The sequence below is a fragment of the Puma concolor genome, chromosome D2, assembly GCF_028749965.1.
Source record: "Puma concolor isolate L17-30 chromosome D2, mPumCon1.1.hap2, whole genome shotgun sequence".
Taxonomy (NCBI): Eukaryota; Metazoa; Chordata; class Mammalia; order Carnivora; family Felidae; genus Puma; species Puma concolor.
The window spans coordinates 24,232,275-24,253,136 of NC_141677.1; the positions used below are offsets into that span (position 1 = coordinate 24,232,275).

General features: G+C 36.7%; 1 protein-coding gene across 3 annotated transcripts in view; it reads left to right on the forward strand.

Annotated features, from left to right (window-relative positions):
* Positions 1-3,157: 3,157 nt before the first annotated feature.
* CABCOCO1 (ciliary associated calcium binding coiled-coil 1) overlaps positions 3,158-20,862 on the forward strand; it is a 118,842-nt gene continuing 101,137 nt past the window's right edge. Inside the window, exons 1-2 of one of the 3 annotated variants that reach the window (XR_015241617.1) lie at positions 3,158-3,413; positions 15,369-15,472. Coding sequence is in view for 1 of the 3 variants with exons in the window: in XM_086679798.1 (XP_086535924.1) it covers positions 3,255-3,413; positions 15,369-15,472 (263 nt within the window). In the remaining 2 variants the exon portion in view is untranslated. The remainder of the gene's footprint in view (positions 3,414-15,368; positions 15,473-20,862) is intronic. The other 2 variants (XM_086679798.1, XM_086679799.1) reach the window with 2 other exon arrangements.

The following is a 20,862-nucleotide window of genomic DNA, read 5'->3' on the forward strand; positions in this document are numbered from 1 at the left end:
GTCAGTGCTTACTGCCATATATTACCACACTAGACCATCAACATCCATCAGAGCATTATTTAGTCCTTTCCTAAATGTTTCTCAGGTATTATTTTTTAATTTATTTTATTTTTTTAATGTTTCTTTATTTTTGAGACAGAGAGAGAGCATGAGAGGAGGAAGGGTAAAGAGAGAGGGAGACACAGAATCCGAAGCAGGCTCTAGGCTCTGAGCTGTCAGCACAGAGTCCGATGCAGGGCTCAAACCCACCAGTCATGAGATTATGACCTGAGCCCAAGTCGGATGCTTAACCGACTGAGCCACTCAGGTGCCCCTATTCATTTATTTATTTTGAGAGAGAGAAAGAGAAAGAGAGAGAGAGAGAGAGAGAGAGAGAGAGAGAGAGAATCCAAAGCAGGCTCCAGGCTCTGAGCTGTCAGCACAGAGCCTGACATGGGGCTCGAACCCACAAACCATGAGATCATGACCTGAGCTGAAGTCGGAGGCTTAACTGACTGAGCTACCCAGGTGCCCCTGAGCTACCCAGGTGCCCCTGTTTCTCAGGTATTTAAAAGTATGGTGTCTTTTAAACATTCAAAACTTGAATTGGCAAAATTATGAAAATGCCTCTCTTCAAAAAAACTGATTCTATTTGTAACATGTGCTCCACTCAGGTTTACAGGTATATGGATGGTAATACTTTTATGAGAACAGGGGCCGATCCAACTGATCAAAATAACGGTATCAAGCTATCCCACATTTCACTGTGATGTGGTAAAAGTCAAAGGTCTTTTCAAACAATAATTGTAAACTATAAGACCCATAGGTTTCCTTTTCTCTTCCATCCTATAACAATAAGATAAAAAATGGAATTTTGCAGCCTTTGGTTAGAAGCCTTTATCTTCAAAAGAGACCTGAGAAGGAAGACTTAACTGACCTTTCCATGTAAGAAAACGCATCACCTACTGAGATTTGTCTTCCTTGTGGGCACCTCCCTACAAAAGAAGTAGGAGGCTAAAATCAGCTTCAACTTGTGCAGATTAAAAGTAACCTTCAGGCTAATGGGTTTTCAACACCACTCCTTACCGGGCAAAAAATTTTGTGTCCCATAAAATTAAATTACCTCCTCGGAAATGACTTCTCCAATAAATTACACCATTAAATATAGTAAAAAATGGAATTCCTAGAAAACAATTTTCCCCTCTCTGAGGGAACTCTCCCATCTCTGTGAAAATTGATTCCATCTTTAATGGAGTATCCATCTAGTCCAAAAAAAGGGGCACAGAAAACCTAAAAACTGTCAAAGAAATAGCAAGACAATTAAAGGCCAGAAAAATAAATCAGGTCTTTGAGGAAACTAGAACTGCAGTTTAGAGAAATCAATGCTTTAGCACTCTACCAAATGCTAAATTTAAAGAACATGGAGTGCTCTCACCTAGCAGAAGGTGACTTTTTATTTTCAGTTTCTTTGAAGTAGCTATCATAAGGAAACAATCAGATAATTAAGCATTGTAATGAGTTTGCGAGGTGGTAGTTCTTGTATTAACTCTGGCAATCACTATAAATTGACTATATTTTCACTAATTGCGGAAGTTCTAATGTAGTCCTTTTTAAATGGGGTTGGAAGTCATAAACACATTGTTGAATGACTACTCTGTATTAAGAACTAAACCAGTTTCTTTAGGGATGAAAATATCAAGACACTACAATCCACTTGAAACATTGGCCAAACATACACAAAACAAGAGAATTCATGAACATGGACTGATAGTACAAATTTTGTGCATAATTTGAACTGTGAGGCAATTGGGCACAATTCTCACGAGCCTATGCTCGTGTTCAGTTTGAACTGAAAGGCAATGGGCAAATATAAGAGGCCCATAATGAAATATTATCCTGGCAGCTATGCACAGTGTGGACTAAAGTCAAGAGAAATATAATACAAACTAATGGTAATCCTAATAATATCTAGCAGTTACAGGTGCCAGACATTGTTCTAAACATTCTCGTATATTAACGTGGTAAATCCTCACAGTAAGGCTAGGAGGCAGGCACTGTTATTATCTCATTTTACAGATGGGAAAGGCAAAACATTTTTTTTTTTTAAAATGTCTGATTCTGGGGCGCCTGGGTGGCTCAGTTGGTTGAGCTTCCGACATTAGCTCAGGTCATGATCTTACAGTTAGTGGTTTGGAGCCCATATCCGGCTCTGTGCTTACAGATCAGAGCCTGAAGCCTGCTTCAGATTTTGTGTCTCCCTCTCTCTCTACCCCTCATGCTCTGTCTCTGTCTCTAAAAAATGAATAAACCTTAAAAAAATTGTTTAAAAATGTCTGATTTTTTTTAAAAATTTTTTTTTCAACGTTTATTTATTTTTGGGACAAAGAGAGACAGAGCATGAACGGGGGAGGGGCAGAGAGAGAGGGAGACACAGAATCTGAAACGGGCTCCAGGCTCTGAGCCATCAGCCCAGAGCCCGACGCGGGGCTCGAAATCCCGGACCGCGAAATCATGACCTGGCTGAAGTCGGACGCTCAACCGACTGCGCCACCCAGGCGCCCCAAAAATGTCTGATTTTTACAGGAAACTTTCTGCATAGCAACTTCCACGCAGGTAAATACAAGGTAGATTTTCAAAGCAGGTATTGTCATTCAGAGAAGAATACGAATACTGCCATTAATATATTATTTTGTAAATACTTTTATCATTGAAAACTTCAAATGTATCCAAAATAGAAAAAGTAGTGTAATGAGCACCCTCCTCCACGTACCCAGTCTTGATTCATCTACTCTACTTTCACTCAATGACGCAAACCCCTCCTCCCTCATTATTTTGGAGTAAATGCATACATTCTATCATCCCATCAACACTAAATCTTTCAATATGTATCTCTAATACGACACTTCTTTCTCCTTCTAAACGTGACAATAACACCTTAAGATTACAGTAATTTCTCAATACCAATACAGTAAAATCTCAATACCAATCAATGATCAAGTTCCAATAATATGTCTCATTTCAGTATTTATTGAGAACTGGCTATGTTAGCATTAGATACTGCCATTTAAATTGCCTCCCCCCCCCCCCCCCCCCCCCGCTTTCACTCTTACTAAAAGGAAGGAGCCTGTCTCTCTACCCGTTGATTCAAAGTTCTGCTGTGAGGGGACTTCGCAGAGCTGCCCGCAGCAGCCGGGACCCAGGTCTCCGGCCGCCCCGGCCCCGCCCCTGCCTTTTCCCAGAGGGGCCCTCTTGCCGACCCGGAAGCCGCTTCGCAGATGAATCTGTTCCCCAGACCCAGACCCCGGCCCCGCCCCGGTTGCCTAGGCGACGAAAGGCCGCAACTCCGCGGCGAGTTAATGATGTCTGTGGGGACTACTCCCGGGGGAACGACCCCCGCGGCGACGACCCCGGCGGGAACCACACCGGAGTTAGAGGTACGCCGCTCCTTCCCCGCACCCGCGACCCCCCGAGTGCACGCCCCGGGCCCGCAGGGTCCGCGGCTGAGGTCGGCCCCCAACGCCCGGGTTGGGAGCGCGGCACGGGGTGAGGTCGGGTTGAGAGCGGGCCTAGGGCGGCGTCGGGGTCCCAGAGACAGGCGGGGATCGCTGAGGCACCGCCCCGCGCCCCCGAGCCCTGCCGCAGACCGCGCGAAGGGCCCTCGGGTAGAAACTGTAGAAATAACTCCCTTGGACGTTTTCGGGTCCCCGCGACCTCACGACGGCGCGCGTCTCTTCGCTTCTCTGCACTTGAAAGGGGATCTTGGAATCTAAAATGGGCCGGTCCGTTTTTGGAAAGTGCTACTGATTTTTTTGCAATTATCACTGTTCTTACTGTTCAAAGGTCATGGAATAATAACTCTTCATTGTTGGTAGATTAATATTTGAAGGCCAGGGCTTGGTGTCTCCCTGGTTATTTTATCACTTCTCTAAATAAAGAAACACATGATAGGACAAAGGAGGGGCGCTGGAAACTCGACCTTGTGCTTATGACTTAGTTGCACAGCATCAGCTTGTCGTTAGGAAAGTTATTTAACTTCCTTGGGTCCCAGTGGTTTCCTGTGTTAAAAGAAAAAAAAAAATTAAAAAAAGAAAAGGTTTATCTTTAGACCCCTCCCAACACCAACTCTCAATAATAAATGGGTTTTAGGTAACTTTAATTACTCATAAGCTTAGTATGCTATGATTTTAATTAAGGACATATCTGCTTTGCCAGATATTGCTAAAAAAAAAAAAAAAAGTTTAAATCTTCATGCACTGAGTCCATCATGTTGTTCTATGAAGTTTGTCTTCAGTTGTTTTTTTTTTTAAGACTGAAGGTGCATAATAATGTTATAATTAACGTTGCTATGCTCAACTCTCTTATTAGTCTAAATACCATTTTTTTCTGTTCAGAAGATAAGTATTAGCTGCTATTTTATAAATGAGGAAACACGGAGTCAATAATTTAGTGCCTGGCTTCAGAGATATATACAAGTTGTTCCCAATCAAGATTCTTCTGAATACTGTATGCAGACCGCTAAAGCATGCTGGCTCTCCTATGAGCCTTTTGAAATTAGCATATATTAAAAACACATTTTAATGTGATAAACTGGTTACTAAGCTAGTTACTCCCTTGTGACCTCTAATGTAAGTAATACAGTTTCAAAAGTGGCAGAGGAAATTTCCCAATTAAATTGTGTTACTTAAATATATACAAAAACTTACTTAAGAAAATGCTCATTTGGCATTGTACACTGCATATACTTGTTTATCCATGTAGATATGTCCTTTCCAAGAAGACTGATAAATTTGGGGCTAATGAATCTGCACTTAAAAAAAATCGTTTTTAAAGATGCAAAGAAGTGCAATACTCCATGAAAAGAAAATCACCTTTTTTTTTTTTTTTTGGTTGGGTCAGATGAATGAGTTAGTTATAGGCCTTAGATGATTATCTGCCATGTTAGCACCTGTCAGTGGGCACATTTGTTAATTTCCTGGAGGAGCAGGTATTCCCTGTAATAAGCAATTCAGAAAATGCTCAGTCTTTTAGTTAGTAACAAACTGAAGAAATCTAGATGGAATTTGGACTCACTTAGCTGTACTCACTTAGCCTGTACTGAAAGGAACAGGCATATGATATGCTGCTTGGTAGGAATGCCATTTTCCATTCTAATGAAAGCAGAGTTCCTGTAGGTCACAGAGAAGCCAGCTGATCCATCCAGCTAGCATTCATTAGAGTGACAAGGCCTGCCTGCAGTCCACTGGTGCCCACAATGTGTTTTAGGGGGCAGATGGAAAAGATGGCAAAGACCTCTCTGAGTCTGTTCCCAAGGCTACTGCTTTTCAGTTAGATACTGAAAAGCAGCTCAGCTCAGATTCTTTCCAGAGTTGATCCCCCAAGACCTAGTCCCTTATGGTGTCATTTCTAATATATTCTGTATCCAGATTGACTTAGCCAGTAGACCATCTAAGTCATCTGAGCCAAACAGTAGTGAAATATTTCCTTTTTCACCAAGGCGATCAAAAATAAAGCATAAGCTTCCAGTAGTTTGAGGTTTCCAGACTTGTGTGTTGTCAGTACCTAGAATAAAAACAATCAGTTATCCTGATCACATAGTAGGCACTCAGTAAAACATGATAACTAATTAAAATCACAGGTAGTCTCACATACTCCAAGGAAGGTACTTATCATAAACCAAAATCTATTGAGATACTGTGAACAAGCAGGCATGAGATGCAGGTCCAGGATTTTTTTTTTTTTTTCTGTAAACACTGCATAAACTATTTTTGCCAACTTTTTGAATTCGACATTCCAGTTTCTTTAGTAACATGGGAGTAAATGCCTCCCTCTAGAAGATAAGACTAAATGTTTTGGAAATACCTGTGTAAATTCATAAGACTAGACAAAAATGACAAAAATCTGAAAATGTTTGCTATGTATAGATCTGAAAATGAAAGGTGTTTATAAATATTTATAAATTAAATCATAAATGAGTTTATAAATGAATACTTAGACTGTAATCATTAGTCTTTTATCAGTAGCTTGTTCATACATAAACTGACTTTCTTAGTATCTTAAAAAAAATACTGTTTAGGAAATATAATCATTTAAGTAGTATATACATAAAAGGACTATACTTCAACTCACATTGGAGACCTAAAAGAAAACATAAATGATTATTGCCCAATTGCTTCTTCTGAATTATGTCTCTGAGTGTTACCCCATTCCTAATGGATGACACTTACTCAGTGCCTTCGAGACTTTATCTTACTTTATCTTACTTACTTACTCTCTTATTTTAAAAGTCCTGCTTTTCCTCTCTTCAGCTCTTTAAGGTTATGCAAGTAAACTTTAATATTTTTCTAACATATAAAGTTTTATTTTACGGGGTGCCTGGGTGGCTCAGTCGGTTAAGCGTCCGACTTCGGCCCAGGTCATGATCTCACAGTCCATGAGTTCGAGCCCTGCGTCGGGCTCTGTGCTGACAGCTCAGAGCCTGGAGCCCGTTTCAGATTCTGTGTCTCCCTCTCTCTCTGCCCCTCCCCTGTTCATGCTCTGTCTCTCTCTGTCTCAAAAGTAAATAAACGTTAAAAAAATAAATTAAAAAAAGTTTTAGTTTACTACAGTTATGTCTTTAACATCGCTAAAATGAATTTTTGATAGATATATTTGGTATATTTGAAATGAGGATCTAATTTTATCTTCTTCTAGACATGAACCATCAGTTATGCCAACTTCATTTACTAAATAAACTGTCCTCTCTTTCCATCGAAAATGGACTGTCACTATCACATGTGTATATACACATGAATAAACACAAGGATGGCCAGAATAGTAGAACAGAATAGAGAATCCAGACTTATATATGTATACATGTATGTGTATAAATGTATATGTATGTATATATGTGTGTGTGTATATATATATATGTATGTATTTTTGAATTTCCGAAAACTTATATATATTGTACATTATTATATTTTTAATATCCTTTCTTTTCCAGTGACCTAATTTGGAAAGGTTTCACTCACTATTTTTCTTCTTGAAGATGTATTTATTCTTGCATAATTTTAAAAAATTATTTTGTAAGTTTCCAGAATGATACAATTGAGATTCAAAATTGTCATCACATTACATTTATGATGTGGAAAGGATTTAATTTTTTAATTTGAAATTTTCCAGTGAATCTCCTTTATTAAGCCTTTATTAAACTTTTGATAAAGTTTATAACTTCTTCAGGTCTATATCTTTCTTATTATATTTATAACCAAGTATAGTTTAATCAAGTTTCTACCATTTCCATTTCTGATTAGTTTCTAATATAGAGAAAAGCCATTGGCCTTTATATATTTATGTTATGTAACCATCTTATCAAATTTCTTATTAACTCAAACCATGTTAGTACAATGTCAGGTTTCTTAGGTATGCAACCCTGTAATCTTCAAATAAAGATTTTTTTATTTCTTCATTTTCAATATTTAAGACACATATTTAGTTTCTTATTATATTAGTTAGGTTCTCTGTAGAGTGTTGAATTACAATAATGTTACTAACCAAGATCCCTTTTTAGTTTCTGGTTTCATAAGAATGACTTCAGTTTTTCACCATTCAATCTGATGTTTTGGCGACCAATTATTTTTGTGTTTAAGTTTTTTTTTTTTTTCTATTTATGTTTTACTAAGAGTTTTGCTGCTGAATTCCAGCAAATGCTTGCTCATTATTTACTTATATAATTATACCATTTTAATCATTTAATTTGACATAAAAAATATGCTGCAGTTGTTAATGATGATCCATCCTCGCATCTCTGAAATTAACCTTATTTGCTCACAGCTTATTTTTCTTTGAGTACACTGTTGGACACAACTTTCTAAGATAATATTTTAATTAAAATATTTGCATCTGAATTCATTAATGATTTTGGTTTATAATTTCCATTTTGCTCTAGTTTAGGTTTTTCTGTGTGGACTATGCTGACTGCTTAAAAATAAATTGTCTACAGTCTGTAATTATTAGACTAACAGAATTTATGTCTTCCTGATTGTTAGGTAGAACTTCAAGTGTACAACTGTGAGGGCATGGTGACTTTTTAAAAAGTAGACTTCCAGTTTAATTTGGTCAGTTCCATTGCCTTTTTCACCTCTGCTCAAATTTGACAACTTCTATATTCTAGGAAATCACCCATTGTCTTATAATTTCCAAATGTATTTCCATATAATGTGACATATAGTTACTTTTTCTTTTAATCACATTTGCCAAAGGTTTTTGCCTATTTTATTCATTATTTTAAAGATCTAGTTCTTGTTTTGACTTATCCTTCTTTCATCTATTATTTAAAAAAATATTGGCTCCTTAGGATGGCCTGGACTGTAGTGAGGTGAGTGAGGCAGTCTCTTTGGGCACAAAATTTAGGGATGCCAAAATTTAGTAGTCAAGATGAACTTTAGTTGAAGGCATTTTTTAAAAATTGAAAGTTAATACAAAAAGCCCATAATGGATCAAAATTTTACATAGAGACAGCATCAGAGCTACTGAGTTTTCCTTTTGCCTTAGGCTCTGACATCACTCAACACAGCGCTGCTTCTTAGTACATTTATTTTCATGCTTGAAGAGAGCCTTTCAGAGTGTGGAAATTGCAGACTAGTCTATGTTCTCTAGGACTGTGAAACCCCTCTTTAGTCATGTTTGATGAATTGTGTTGTCCTTCTTTTAATGAACATTTATTAAGAATCTTTTGAGAATACTACCGGTGATGTGTAGAAAGATGCCCCGAAAGCTTAATTCTAGAAGAAAGACATATATACAATGTGGAAATTTTAGGTGAGTTAGAGAAAAAATTCAGAGACAAGATTATCTGGCAAATAATATTAAGCTTACAATTTTATTGCTTCTGGAATAATTGCTAAAATCCACCAGGTGGTGGAGTAAAATGAGTTACAGTGAAGTTTAGTTTACATATTTTTCTAGTCAGAGATGTAATTTTACAGAGAAAACCAAATTATATATCCACATTTTTATTAGGCTATTCATGAATTTTCTATTGTATCTTTAATTTTTATAAGTCAGAATATATGTGTTGAAAGATTAAAGAATTTTCTACCACCTTATATTCTTTCAAGTGCAAGGCAGCATATAAACAAACAAAAAAAGAGTTATAGTTTAAAATAGGTTCAGGAATTCAATTTAAAACAAAAGAAAACAACAACAAAACCAGAGGCAAGCCCTCCTACAAGATGATTATCGTAAGCTGTCGAGTTTTAGCAAAAAGAGAGACACTAATATTGAGCATCTTAGCTAGAGTTATTATTGTAAAAAAGGTTTAAGATTGTTGTAGTCTCTTTCAGACAGCTCGTGTGACCTATTTTCTTCTAATGTCTGTGTGAACATTTTCACATCTAATAAAATTTATTGAATGTACAATGTACTTTTCATGCATATTTTTATTTGTTAATAATGACAGCAATCTTTGTTAAAATATCATAATGATATTTAACATGAACTCAAACCTAGGTTCAAATGACTTGCTGTAAGTCACAAAATTAGTCAGTAGTCAAAGCCTCATGAGCCCTCCAAGTCCAAATCCTACTGTCCATCGTGCTCCTTCACCTATAATGGCATCAGATGATAGAGATGAATTCAGGCAGTTGATTAACAACCTATGTTGACATGACTAGGATCTGCAGAATTCTGAAAAGAAGTAAAAGATTGAATGACTGTCCCTGATAAATTTACAGCCTAATGGAGTTGACAGTACAAGAATAATTATACTTTACTGCCAATAATAAAAAACATAACCAACAAACATTTAACAAATATATAGTCATATGTTACAGACTAAAATGCTGTCCTATCCAAAAACTGAGTGCATATAACTCAATTTACAAGTATCTGAGGGCCTACTAGCTGCAAGATATTATATTAGGTAATAAAAGTATTTTTTTCTTATTGAGTATATAATCTAATAGAATGACCTAGTTTAATTTGCTAACCCTGGGTTACAAAAAGATAGGTAATAAAGTACATTATTGTATGTCTGAGTTAGATTTTTAAAAATAAAAATACAATAATTTAATATTAAATTACAAACATTAAGATGATTACCATTCCCAATAAGTGTTAGCTTTGGGATTTTTCTACTCTTGAAAAGAAATAAGGAAAATGTGGGATGTTATCTTGTTAACTATAGCAAAGCATTTTGTTGCTGTTCTTATTTATTGGAACCCATTCACACGGAAGGATAATTAACCATTTGTTGCGTTGAAAACATTTGCTCCCTCCCCCACCCCTCCAAATCTCACAATTCTTGATTTTTGTGGAGCTGCTGCTTCCTATTTCTACTTCTCCATCACCTCTTCCATCCCCCATTCACAGCTCTTGTCCTCATGCTCTGGCTCTAGGCAGTTTGATCCATCCTCACACTTGGAGTGACTCCTAAAGCAACATTTTAAAACTTGACCTTTCTGAGTCTACCATTTCTAATTACCTTCTAAGCATTTCTTCCTTGATATGCATATTCCACTTTAAACTCAACCATTGAAATCAAACTCATCACGTTGCCTTCTTAAAACCAGCATCATCTTCTGATGCTTCCATTTTTATTGGTGTAATGAGAGTGCCACGTATGGTTCTTACAGACTGTACTCTGAACAACAGGACATGGCTGAGGGTTGAACAGGAGGTAAAACTACTGTATTCACAAGTAGTGCACTTAGAGGCAGGGCTGTATCAGCCTTAAACCTTTTAACACATCCTCTACTCACAGAGGTTGCCTGGTCACACAAAGGTGGCATAGGTGCTATTGGAGGCCCTAAGAATCACCGCCTTTCTCTTTCAGTCATCTATTTCAAAAACTCATACCCTCTATTCATTCTGGCCTCTTGTAGTCCCCCATATATAATATGTTGCATTCACCCCTTTCTTTTCATGCACACTGCTAGGAACCCAGTGCAGTCTGATGCCTCATTCCTGAAAAGTTCAAAAACATTTTCATTGAACTCTCCTCTAAGTCCTTTCTCTGCTCCTGTCTGTCCTTCACCCTCCTACAAAATGCCTTTCCTTAAAGCACAATTTTATCTTGTCACTTGACTGCTAAAAAATCTCATGGGTTCCTTATTCCCTATATTAGTAAAAACAAACTCTTCAGCCTATCACTCTTTGACCAGCCAAGGTCTAAAATATTTGTGATCTCTTGTGCAGTATCTTGCATGTTGTAATCAGCAAATATTTATTTAATTATTAAATTTGAGGTCTCCCACAATATGTTTCCATGCCCACTTCCCACTTAGATCCAACTAGTCCTTGACTTGTATCCATGGCACCATTGTGTGAATTAGTTGATATTTATAGAACCAGTCCCCAAGTATCCTGTTGCCGATTCATCCACCTGGGGCATCATTCTTGCCCAATCTCACCAACGTCCATTTCTGGACCTCCTGTCTATAGGCTTTCCTTGGCCTGTCTCTGTTCTTGTTTCTTTATTATGGCTCACTTTTCATTTTATTTTCTTGTCTTAAAGTCACCCTTGGTTTGTTCCTTCCACTAGACGTTAAGATAGTGAGGCTAACAAGTTGTTTCGTTTTGTTTTGTTTTACTTTTCTTTGCCTCCTCTTGAAGCCCAAGCACAATGAGGAAGATGTAGATATTTTATAAAGTTTGTAAATTGACTCATTCTTGTTTTATCGATTCCTGGATGCCTAAGAAGATACATATTCCAGACCATTGTCCTCCATAAAAAAATGCAGAATACTCAAGCAAAGATAGGACTCATGCTCCTTTCCTTTCTGAGTTTTCCAGATCCTCTGTCTGTATCTGTTCTCTCTGTGTCTCTCTGTTTATATGTTCTCTCTATGTCTCTCTGTCTAAACTCTGTTCTTCCTCTTGGTTCATGTTTGATTTCCATCCTGTGGGAAGCCAACGACCCACTTGAATGGTCCACTTCTGAGTTCCTTGGACCTGGGCTGCCTGAATCATCTTGGTGATTATGAGGGGACCCTCAGAGGAACAGTTGTACCCCCAAATTAAGTCTGCACAGCACCGCTTATTTGACCTTTTAGGATCAGTAAGTTCCTCCTCTGGGAAACAGAGTTGGTTTAATGCCAATGTAATTTTTGCCTCTGTGCTTCTCTGAATAACTGGTCTATTCACTGGGGAAAAGAAAACCTGGGAGAACTGATATGGGGACCTGTTCTCACTTCCTATTCTCTTTGTGCTCTAAATTTCTTTAGCTGGCCCTGAACCTAGTCTCATTTTAATCATAAGACTCTGGTTCAGCTCTTGGACAGTTTTTCTTAAGCCTGTTAGCTAGAATAAGAGACTGATTCACTTAGCTCCAAAGACAAAGGACACTTGCTCCTTCCCACCAGAAGGTGTTCTTAGATGACTCAGAACTGAGGGAAGTGTCAGTCCCATAGAGGAGATCTCCCCCATGATAATTCATTTTTGGCTTGCCTGGGATGCACACGTAAAACTGATCATCCAGTGCTCTGAGCCCCACAGTGGTTTTAGACTGTCACTGGGAGAAACCAAGACACATATGAGGGGAAGATCAGCCCTTTGGTGACTCTCTGGGAAGTTCTCGCCATAAGCAGCACATTCAATCCACCAAATGCTTTCCCTACAATAGAGTTTCAGCTTCTAACCCTTTTTCTTTCTTTTCCAGTGCTGGGTAGATGTGTCCTCATGGCAGTTCTGGAATGTTGGTATTGTGTTGAGGATTGGTGGCCAATCCTGTTGACCAAAACTCTTAGAATAAAGAAGTGGCTCTGCTACCCCTGGTTGCACTGGGTTTTCAGCTTATCTGGGTGAGGCATGTGGCAGGCTGGTCACTGCTGGGTGGTTATCTCCTTGTTGGATTGCCTAGAAACATGTAACCTGCCATAGGAAAAAATAGAAAATTTGAACAGACCAATTACCAGCAATAAAATTGAATAAGTAATCAGTAAACAGTAGTCCAGGACCAGATAGATGGCTTCACAGGCAAATTTTACCAAACATTTAAAGAAGTGTTAACACCTGTTTTTCTCAAACTGTACCAAAAGAATACAAGAGGAAGGAAAACTTCCAAATTCATTCTCTGAGGCCCGAATCACTCTGATACCAAAACCAGATAAAGGCACCACCAAAAAAAAAGAGAACTGCAGACCACTATCGCTCATGAATAAAGATGCAAAGATCCTTAAAAAATATTAGCAGACCGAATCCAATAATACATTAAAAAATCATACACCACAATCAAGTGGGATTTATTCCCAGGATGCAAGTGTGGTTCAATATTCATAAAACAATCAACGTGATACATCACATCAATAAGAGAACGGATAAAAACCATATGATCATTTCAATAGATGCAGAAAAAGTATTTGACAAAGTACAATATCTATTCCTACTTCAACAAAGTAAGTCTAGAGGGAACATACCTCAACATAATAAAGGCCTTATATGAAAAACCCGCAGCCAATATCATAGTCAATGGTGAAAACTGAGAGCTTTTCCCCTAAGGTCAGGAACAAGACAAGGATGTTCACTCACCACTTTTATTCAACATAGTATTGGAAGTCCTAGTCACAGCAATTAGACAACATAAAGAAATAAAACACATCCAAATTAGTAAGGAAGAAGTAAAACCCACTATTTGCAGATGATGTGATACTATATATAGAGAAAGTCTGAAAGACACCACCAAAAAGTTATAAGAACTGATAAATGAATTCAGTCAAGTCACAGGATACAAAATCAATGTGCAGAAATCTGTTGCATTCCTGTGCATTAATAATGAAGCAGTGGGAAGTGAAATTAAGAAAGCAATCCCATATACAATTTTACCAAAAACAATAAAATATCTAGGAATAAACTTAACCAAAGAGGTGAAAGACCTATACTCCGAATGTTATAACACACTAATGAAAGATGACACAAAAAAATGGAAAGACATTCCATACTCATGGATTGGAAGAACAACAATGTTAAAATGTATGTAATACCCAAAAAATCTACAGATTTAATGCAATCCCTATCAAAATACCAAAGCATTTTTTATAGAATTAGAATAAACAATCTTAAAATTTGTATGGAACCACAAAAGATTTCAAATAAAGCAATCTTGAAAGAGAAAAAACTGGAGGTATCACAATTGCAGGTTTCAAGTTATATTACAAAGCAGTAGTACTTGAAAACAGTATAGTACTGGCATACCATAGACACATAGATCAATGGAATAGAACAGAAAACCCAGAAACAAATCCACAATTGTATGGCCAATTAATCTTCAACAAAGGAGGAATGAATGTACAATGGGAAAAAGACGGTCTCTTCAACAAATGGTGTTGGAAAACTGGACAGCCACATGCAAGAGAGTGAAACTGGACCACTTTCACCATACACAAAAATAAACTGAAAATAGATTAAAGATCTAAATATGACACCTGAAACCATAAGAATCCTTGAAGAGAGCACAGGAAGTCATCTCTCTGACATTGGCCATACCAACATTTTTCTAAATATATGTCCTGAGGCAAGAAAAATAAAAGCAAAAATGAACTATTAGGACTACGTCAAAATAAAGTTTCTGCACAACAAATGAAACAATCAACAAAACTAACTGAAACTAAAAGGCAAAATACTAATGGGAGAAGATGTTTGCAAATGACATCTGATGAAAGGTTAGTATCTAAAATATATAAAGAACTGATACAACTCAATACCCCCAAAGCAAATAATCCCATTAAAAACAGGCAGAAGACATGAACAGACATTTCTCCAAAGAAAACATCCAGATGGCCAACTGACACATGAAAGGATGCTCAACATCACTCATCATCAGGGAAATGCAAATCAAAACTACAATGAGATACCACCTCAAAATGGCTAAAATCAAAAATATAAGAAATAACAAGTGGTGAGAATGTAGAGAAAAAGGAACCCTCATGCACTATCTGGAGGAATGTAAACTGGTGCAGCCACTGGAACACAGTATGGAGGTCCCTGAAAAAATTAAAAATATATCTACCCTATGATCCAGTAATTGCACTGCAGGGTATTTATCCAAAAAATACAAAAACACTAATTCACAGGGATACGTGCACCCCTATGTTTATTGCAGCATTACTTATGGTAGCCATAAATATCATATTTATGATAGCCAAACTATCATAAAGAAGTTTGTTAACTGAAAGCCATCACCCAGTTTTAAATATGCGTAAAAGACAAATTAACTAGAAATTCAACTTTTCAGAAGAGAGGTACCATTACTTGAAAACAGAGGAGAAAAATGATTATCTGGAAAACTGTCATATTTAAATTTTATTTCTTATTGCAACTAGAACACAGAACAAATTTTCATATCATTGGATTAATATGTAGAACATGTGATTGAAATAACTCATTCCACCTTTTTTTGTTGTTGTTGTTGGTAGAGAGATGCTGAATTCCAGGAGCATGAAAAGATTCTGTCTCCAGATTTTCTTTCAGCTGCTCAAATCACTGAAATGCTAACAGAAGACATAAATGGAGTTCAACAGTAAGCACTTCAATATTACAACGAAATCTAGAACAGTTCTAGTTCTGCATCTATAAATGGCCATGAAATGCTATTAGAAATTTTAAACTTTTTAAAAAAGAGTTATTGTATCAGGCAAATATATATACTCTGGAGATTATGTGCATATATAATTATATATATCTCCATCCAGAGTCTGGGACATGAAAATTCTCAAACAACTGACTTTTTACACTGCTCAGCTATCTTTTTTGTGGGAGAAATGTATTTCAGATCAATGTGTTAATGTTAAGAGAGAGTAAGGATTTATTGTTAAAAGCAGCCTTTAACATATGCTGTCTTCTGCTTCTTTTCTTTTTCATTCATAAAACTTTCAATATGCACAATAACCTTTAGGTCTTCTGTCTCATTGTGACAAGGATAAGTTGTACTTTTTGTAATATTAATAATTAATACATTTTAATATTTTGGAAATCCTGAGTATTAAGCCATCTACCTGGGATTTTTGTCAGATATGAAGCTATACTAAATACTCTGATTTCATATATTTTGCCTAAAAATGTGAGTAAAACTGAATTTATGGGCAACAATTCTAGTATATGTACATCTCATTCTTAAGGCCATTGATTTCTACAGCAAATTATTTACTTAGAATTCTAGTTAGATATATCTAACACACAAGTTCCTAAAACGTGTTTTGAATAATCAGTCATTTCAAAAGTTATGTTGCTCTAATAATGGAAACCTCATTGACTATAATGTGTAGAGAGTGGGAATGATGTGATGTTCTGGATTATAATGTCTCATAAGATTTCTGTAGGCCTGTCGTCCGGATGTTAGGGTATTGTGGACCATAATGGACAAACAGAAAATGATCCTGTCAGTGTCTGTCATTTGCAGATCTTACAAATATTGTGAAATAGAGGTGATTTACTACTGAGAAGAAAATATGACAGATGTACTGGCTGGAAGAGAAATTTGAGAAGAGAAGGCATATTAAGAGCAGGCAAATGACACTGACAGGCCTTTTCCCACGATGCTCTTTACCTTCAGGGCCTGCAAATCCTGCTAGAAATCCTGGTGACCTGTGATTTGGCCATACTGCTTACTATCTATATCTTTATAAGTATTAGTCAGTCAATTAAAAAATTTCACAGATATTTAAACAAGTATCTCATGATGATTTTACCGTTTTTAAAGAAATGAATACCCATTGGGAATTTTGGTTTTTAGTGTGAGAATTGATTAGTAAACTGCATTCATTGTAATGGTATCCCTGATTATTTGTGCTTAGTAAATAAAATATTATTTTCCATTTCTAGGTAATCTCAAATGTTGGTCATTGAAATGCAAAACATAGGTTATTTAATACTGGGCAAAATAATATGATGCAAATGACAGATATTTAATATATTTTACAATTTATTTGTATTAAATATTAAAGATGTTTTATTAAATGCAATTAATATTAAATAAAAGGTATTGCAAACAAATTGTTTTTAGACTCATTTCTTACCAAATTTTAAGTTTTACTGCATCGCATACCTTGTGTGACAATCTTTTTTTTTCCACTTATTGGCTCTGTTTGTTGTTAAATATTTAAATTTTAAAAGTATTTTCAGTCTTTAAGAGGTGACTTCTAGGATAAAAGAAATGATACAGAGGGTGATACAGAAGTTAGCAGTATAGAAGCAACGAGGTTCAATGCAGGTTGACCTTTTAGACTTTCTCATTAATAGAATTCACCTGAAGTAATCTCATATTTTAGGATATCAATTTTGGATAAATGACAGTGTTATGTCAGGAGCCATTTCTTCGCAAAGTAATTTTCTTGAGGTTCTTTATGTGATTTTTAGAACAGTAATCCTGAAATATTTGCAATCAATCATTCATTTCTATTTAAAATAGCATTATTATAAATGGGGATTACATACCTTTCAAAATGACAGAAATATAATTTAGGTATCCTGTCACCAAGTGACAGAAGTATGCCAAAATCATACAGTCTACAAAGCTATAAACCTATTTAAATAAATTACAGGAAATCAGCACATTTCCTTAGCTTTTAAAATTAAAAATTGTGTTTCATGAAAGCAGCCAACCAAATGAAACATTATAGTATCATTAAAACATATTTCTAGAGTACACTTCAAGTGAAGTTAAATGTCTGCATACATTTCTCATGATCTCCTATTATCAATCATTCATGCTTTTAATGTAACCCTGATTTTTTACAGATCCGCCCAAATCCTTTTTGAAAAAAAGGATAAGGACTAAATTGAAAATAACTATTTGAACACAGAAATAACCCTGAAAGATCTTTTAATAACCTTTCCATAACTGGGCCTTCATGTGCTGTGCAGCTCCTGCCTTAAGGCTTATTTCTGCATGTCATCATATTTAAAAAATAAGATGCACTCCAATTTCAAGAGCATGTAGGAATAATGTAATGCTTTCACTGGAATTCTTGGTGAGACAAAGTTGATAGTTACATCACCTATCACTATAGCACAATTTCCTAGATCCCTGTGAAGCATCTTTCTCTTTTCCTGTAGTCTCTAATGCCACAACAATAGCCATCTCTCCCCTCTCCCATGTCCCGTCTCTTCTTATCCCCAGAGGAAAAACTTACAAGTTTGCCAGTAAAATGCGTGGAAGCTTTGCATTCAGACTGTGGCAGCATCTTGCTCCAAGTGCTTCCCTGCATAATCTCCTTTGGGGTGAAATGACTGAACAAAGAATAGAAATGGTTAATATTTGGCCCTGCGATTCAAGTTGAAGGTTAAGATTCAAATGGTACTAGGGGAAGTGGTGGCAGGGGGATGAGGGAGAGCAAAGATACAGGGATGCCAAAGAAGTTTCACTAAGATATTCTTAGACAAATAGTTGCCTTCATTTACATACAGTAAAACACTGAAAAAATGAAAATGAAAGGCAAGGAGCACATGTAACTATTTAAGTCAAATATTTAATATTTAAAAAACGTATGGAGATGGCAGATGAAGAGTGCAGTTAGAAGGAAGACTAACTGTTGGAAACAGAAGACAATGTTATGTATATGTAAAATATACATAACAGAACTTACTTTTTTTTTTTTTCAACGTTTATTTATTTTTGGGACAGAGAGAGACAGAGCATGAACGGGCGAGGGGCAGAGAGAGAGGGAGACACAGAATTGGAAACAGGCTCCAGGCTCCGAGCCATCAGCCCAGAGCCCGACGCGGGGCTCGAACTCACGGACCGTGAGATCGTGACCTGGTTGAAGTCGGACGCCTAACCGACTGCGCCACCCAGGCGCCCCAATAACAGAACTTTCAAAGATAGATTGAGTCCAGAGTTGATTGATGCAAGGCCTCAGTGGTATCATCAAGAAATGAGTATAATTTGGGGACTGATTTTTCTTATGATTATAAGATGGGTACCAGTAGTGGTCAAATGTATTTATTTACTTTTTTGTATTTCTGTTCCACAGAAGAAAGTAAACCTCATCCTTAGTTATGAATTCAAACACTTAGGAGAGTGTTCACCATACACCAATAGTTACTATAGGGAATACATATATGGAATGCCATTTTATGGCATGATGGGATGGGGGTGAGAGTATCACAATTGGTTTAGAAGAGTCAGAACTCATTTTTGGCATTGAGGTCTACTTTGATACCACTATAGATGAGATGGATGTTAGAGAGTTAAACACAACACCAGCTTCATTTGTTCCCAAACTTGTTTAATCCTGCTGTATTTATCATTCTGATCATAAAATCTATTTCAATATTATTAATAATAAAGACTTCCTGTTTGTGAAAATGGCAGTATAAAGTTGTCACACACCCACATATGCTCCCTCAGAAATCTATTAAGCAATGAGGAAATACCAATCACTTCTTTGTCCAAACAAGGGGAATGCTGTAAATCCAAACTACAAAATGTGAGGATGATTGCCAGAAGCATTATAGATCAAGCAGGAGTGGAGGAGAAAGAGCAAGAAGGATATACATAGTTAAAGATCTTAGAATGAGCTTTAAAAAAGATAAGTATTCTCCTAGATCAGAAGAAAAACCTGAAGTGCCATTTCAAGAACCTTGTATGCAACATCAGGATGAGGAGGCACAGGCTTGGAACAGATAATTGCCATATTTACAAGAAATAGATTGTTTATGTGATGGTAATGAATACCTATCCTACTTTTTTCTTTTCTTTTAACCCACTAATTGAAAAAAGAGTAATAACCTGGAATAATTGGAACAAACTTATTTTGTAGCTTGTCACTTGGGCAGGTTTGAGTACAAAACAAAGAATATGCATACAATGACATTTAAAAAATAATTGAAGAGGGGTGCCTGGGTGGCTCAGTCGGTTGAGCATCCGACTTCAGCTCAGGTCACGATCTCACAGTCTGTGAGTTCGAGCTCTGCATCACGCTCTGTGCTGACAGCTCAGAGCCTGGAGCCTGCTTCAGATTCTGTGTCTTCCTCTCTCTGCCCCTCCCCCGTTCATGCTCTGTGTCTCTCTCTGTCAAACATAAATATTTAAAAAAAATTTTTAAATAATTGAAGAGTAAGGGGTAAAAAACCTGGCAGGCAAAGAAAATACAACCAAATGAACATAGCCATGAGTACATAAAATATACTGTCAAATATTTATCATGAACTAAAAAGAAACTTATGAAACAATCACAACAAGAGCATAAAACAGAGATACAAAAACTCAAGGAAGAGATAACAAGAGATAAAAGGTGATAAAACATGTAAAACAGCAAAGAATAGAAAACACAGTTCTTATAGAGGTGAGATGTATTAGCAGCCCAAGGGTTTGAAACTGCTGAAAACACTAAGGAACTGTATTGAGAAAGATACATAAATGAAAAGGCAATGATTTGAAAAAATTTTTGAAGGTTAACAGAAATTATAGCCATAGGCAAAATAAGTAAAATAGACATAATTGGAATTGTTTAAAAAAGGAAACAGAACAGGGGTGCCTGGGTGGCTAGTCAGTTAAGTGTCTGATTCTTGGTTTCAGCTCAGGTCATGATCTCACGGTTCCTGAGTTCAAGACCCACTTCAGGCTCCTGCCCTGACAGCTGCGGAGACTGCTTGGGATTCTGTGCCTCCCTCTCTCTTTGCCCTTCCCCCATGTGCTCATGCTCTCTCTCTCCCAAAATTAAGTAAATATTAAAAAAAGAAAGAAAACAGAACAAATATTTCACAATACAGTTCCAGAACATTGTCAGAAATAAATTTGATCATATAAATGGAAAAAGGAATTGAATTTTGGAGAAAAAAAAATGCTAGTAAAGTTATATACTTGGAAGATGGAAGGGGAAGAAGAGGAAGAAGGTGAAGAGAACAATGAGAAGAATAGAAGAAGTGGAGGAAGAAGCCCAAAAAGAGTGCTCATGCTTGTTCTCTTCA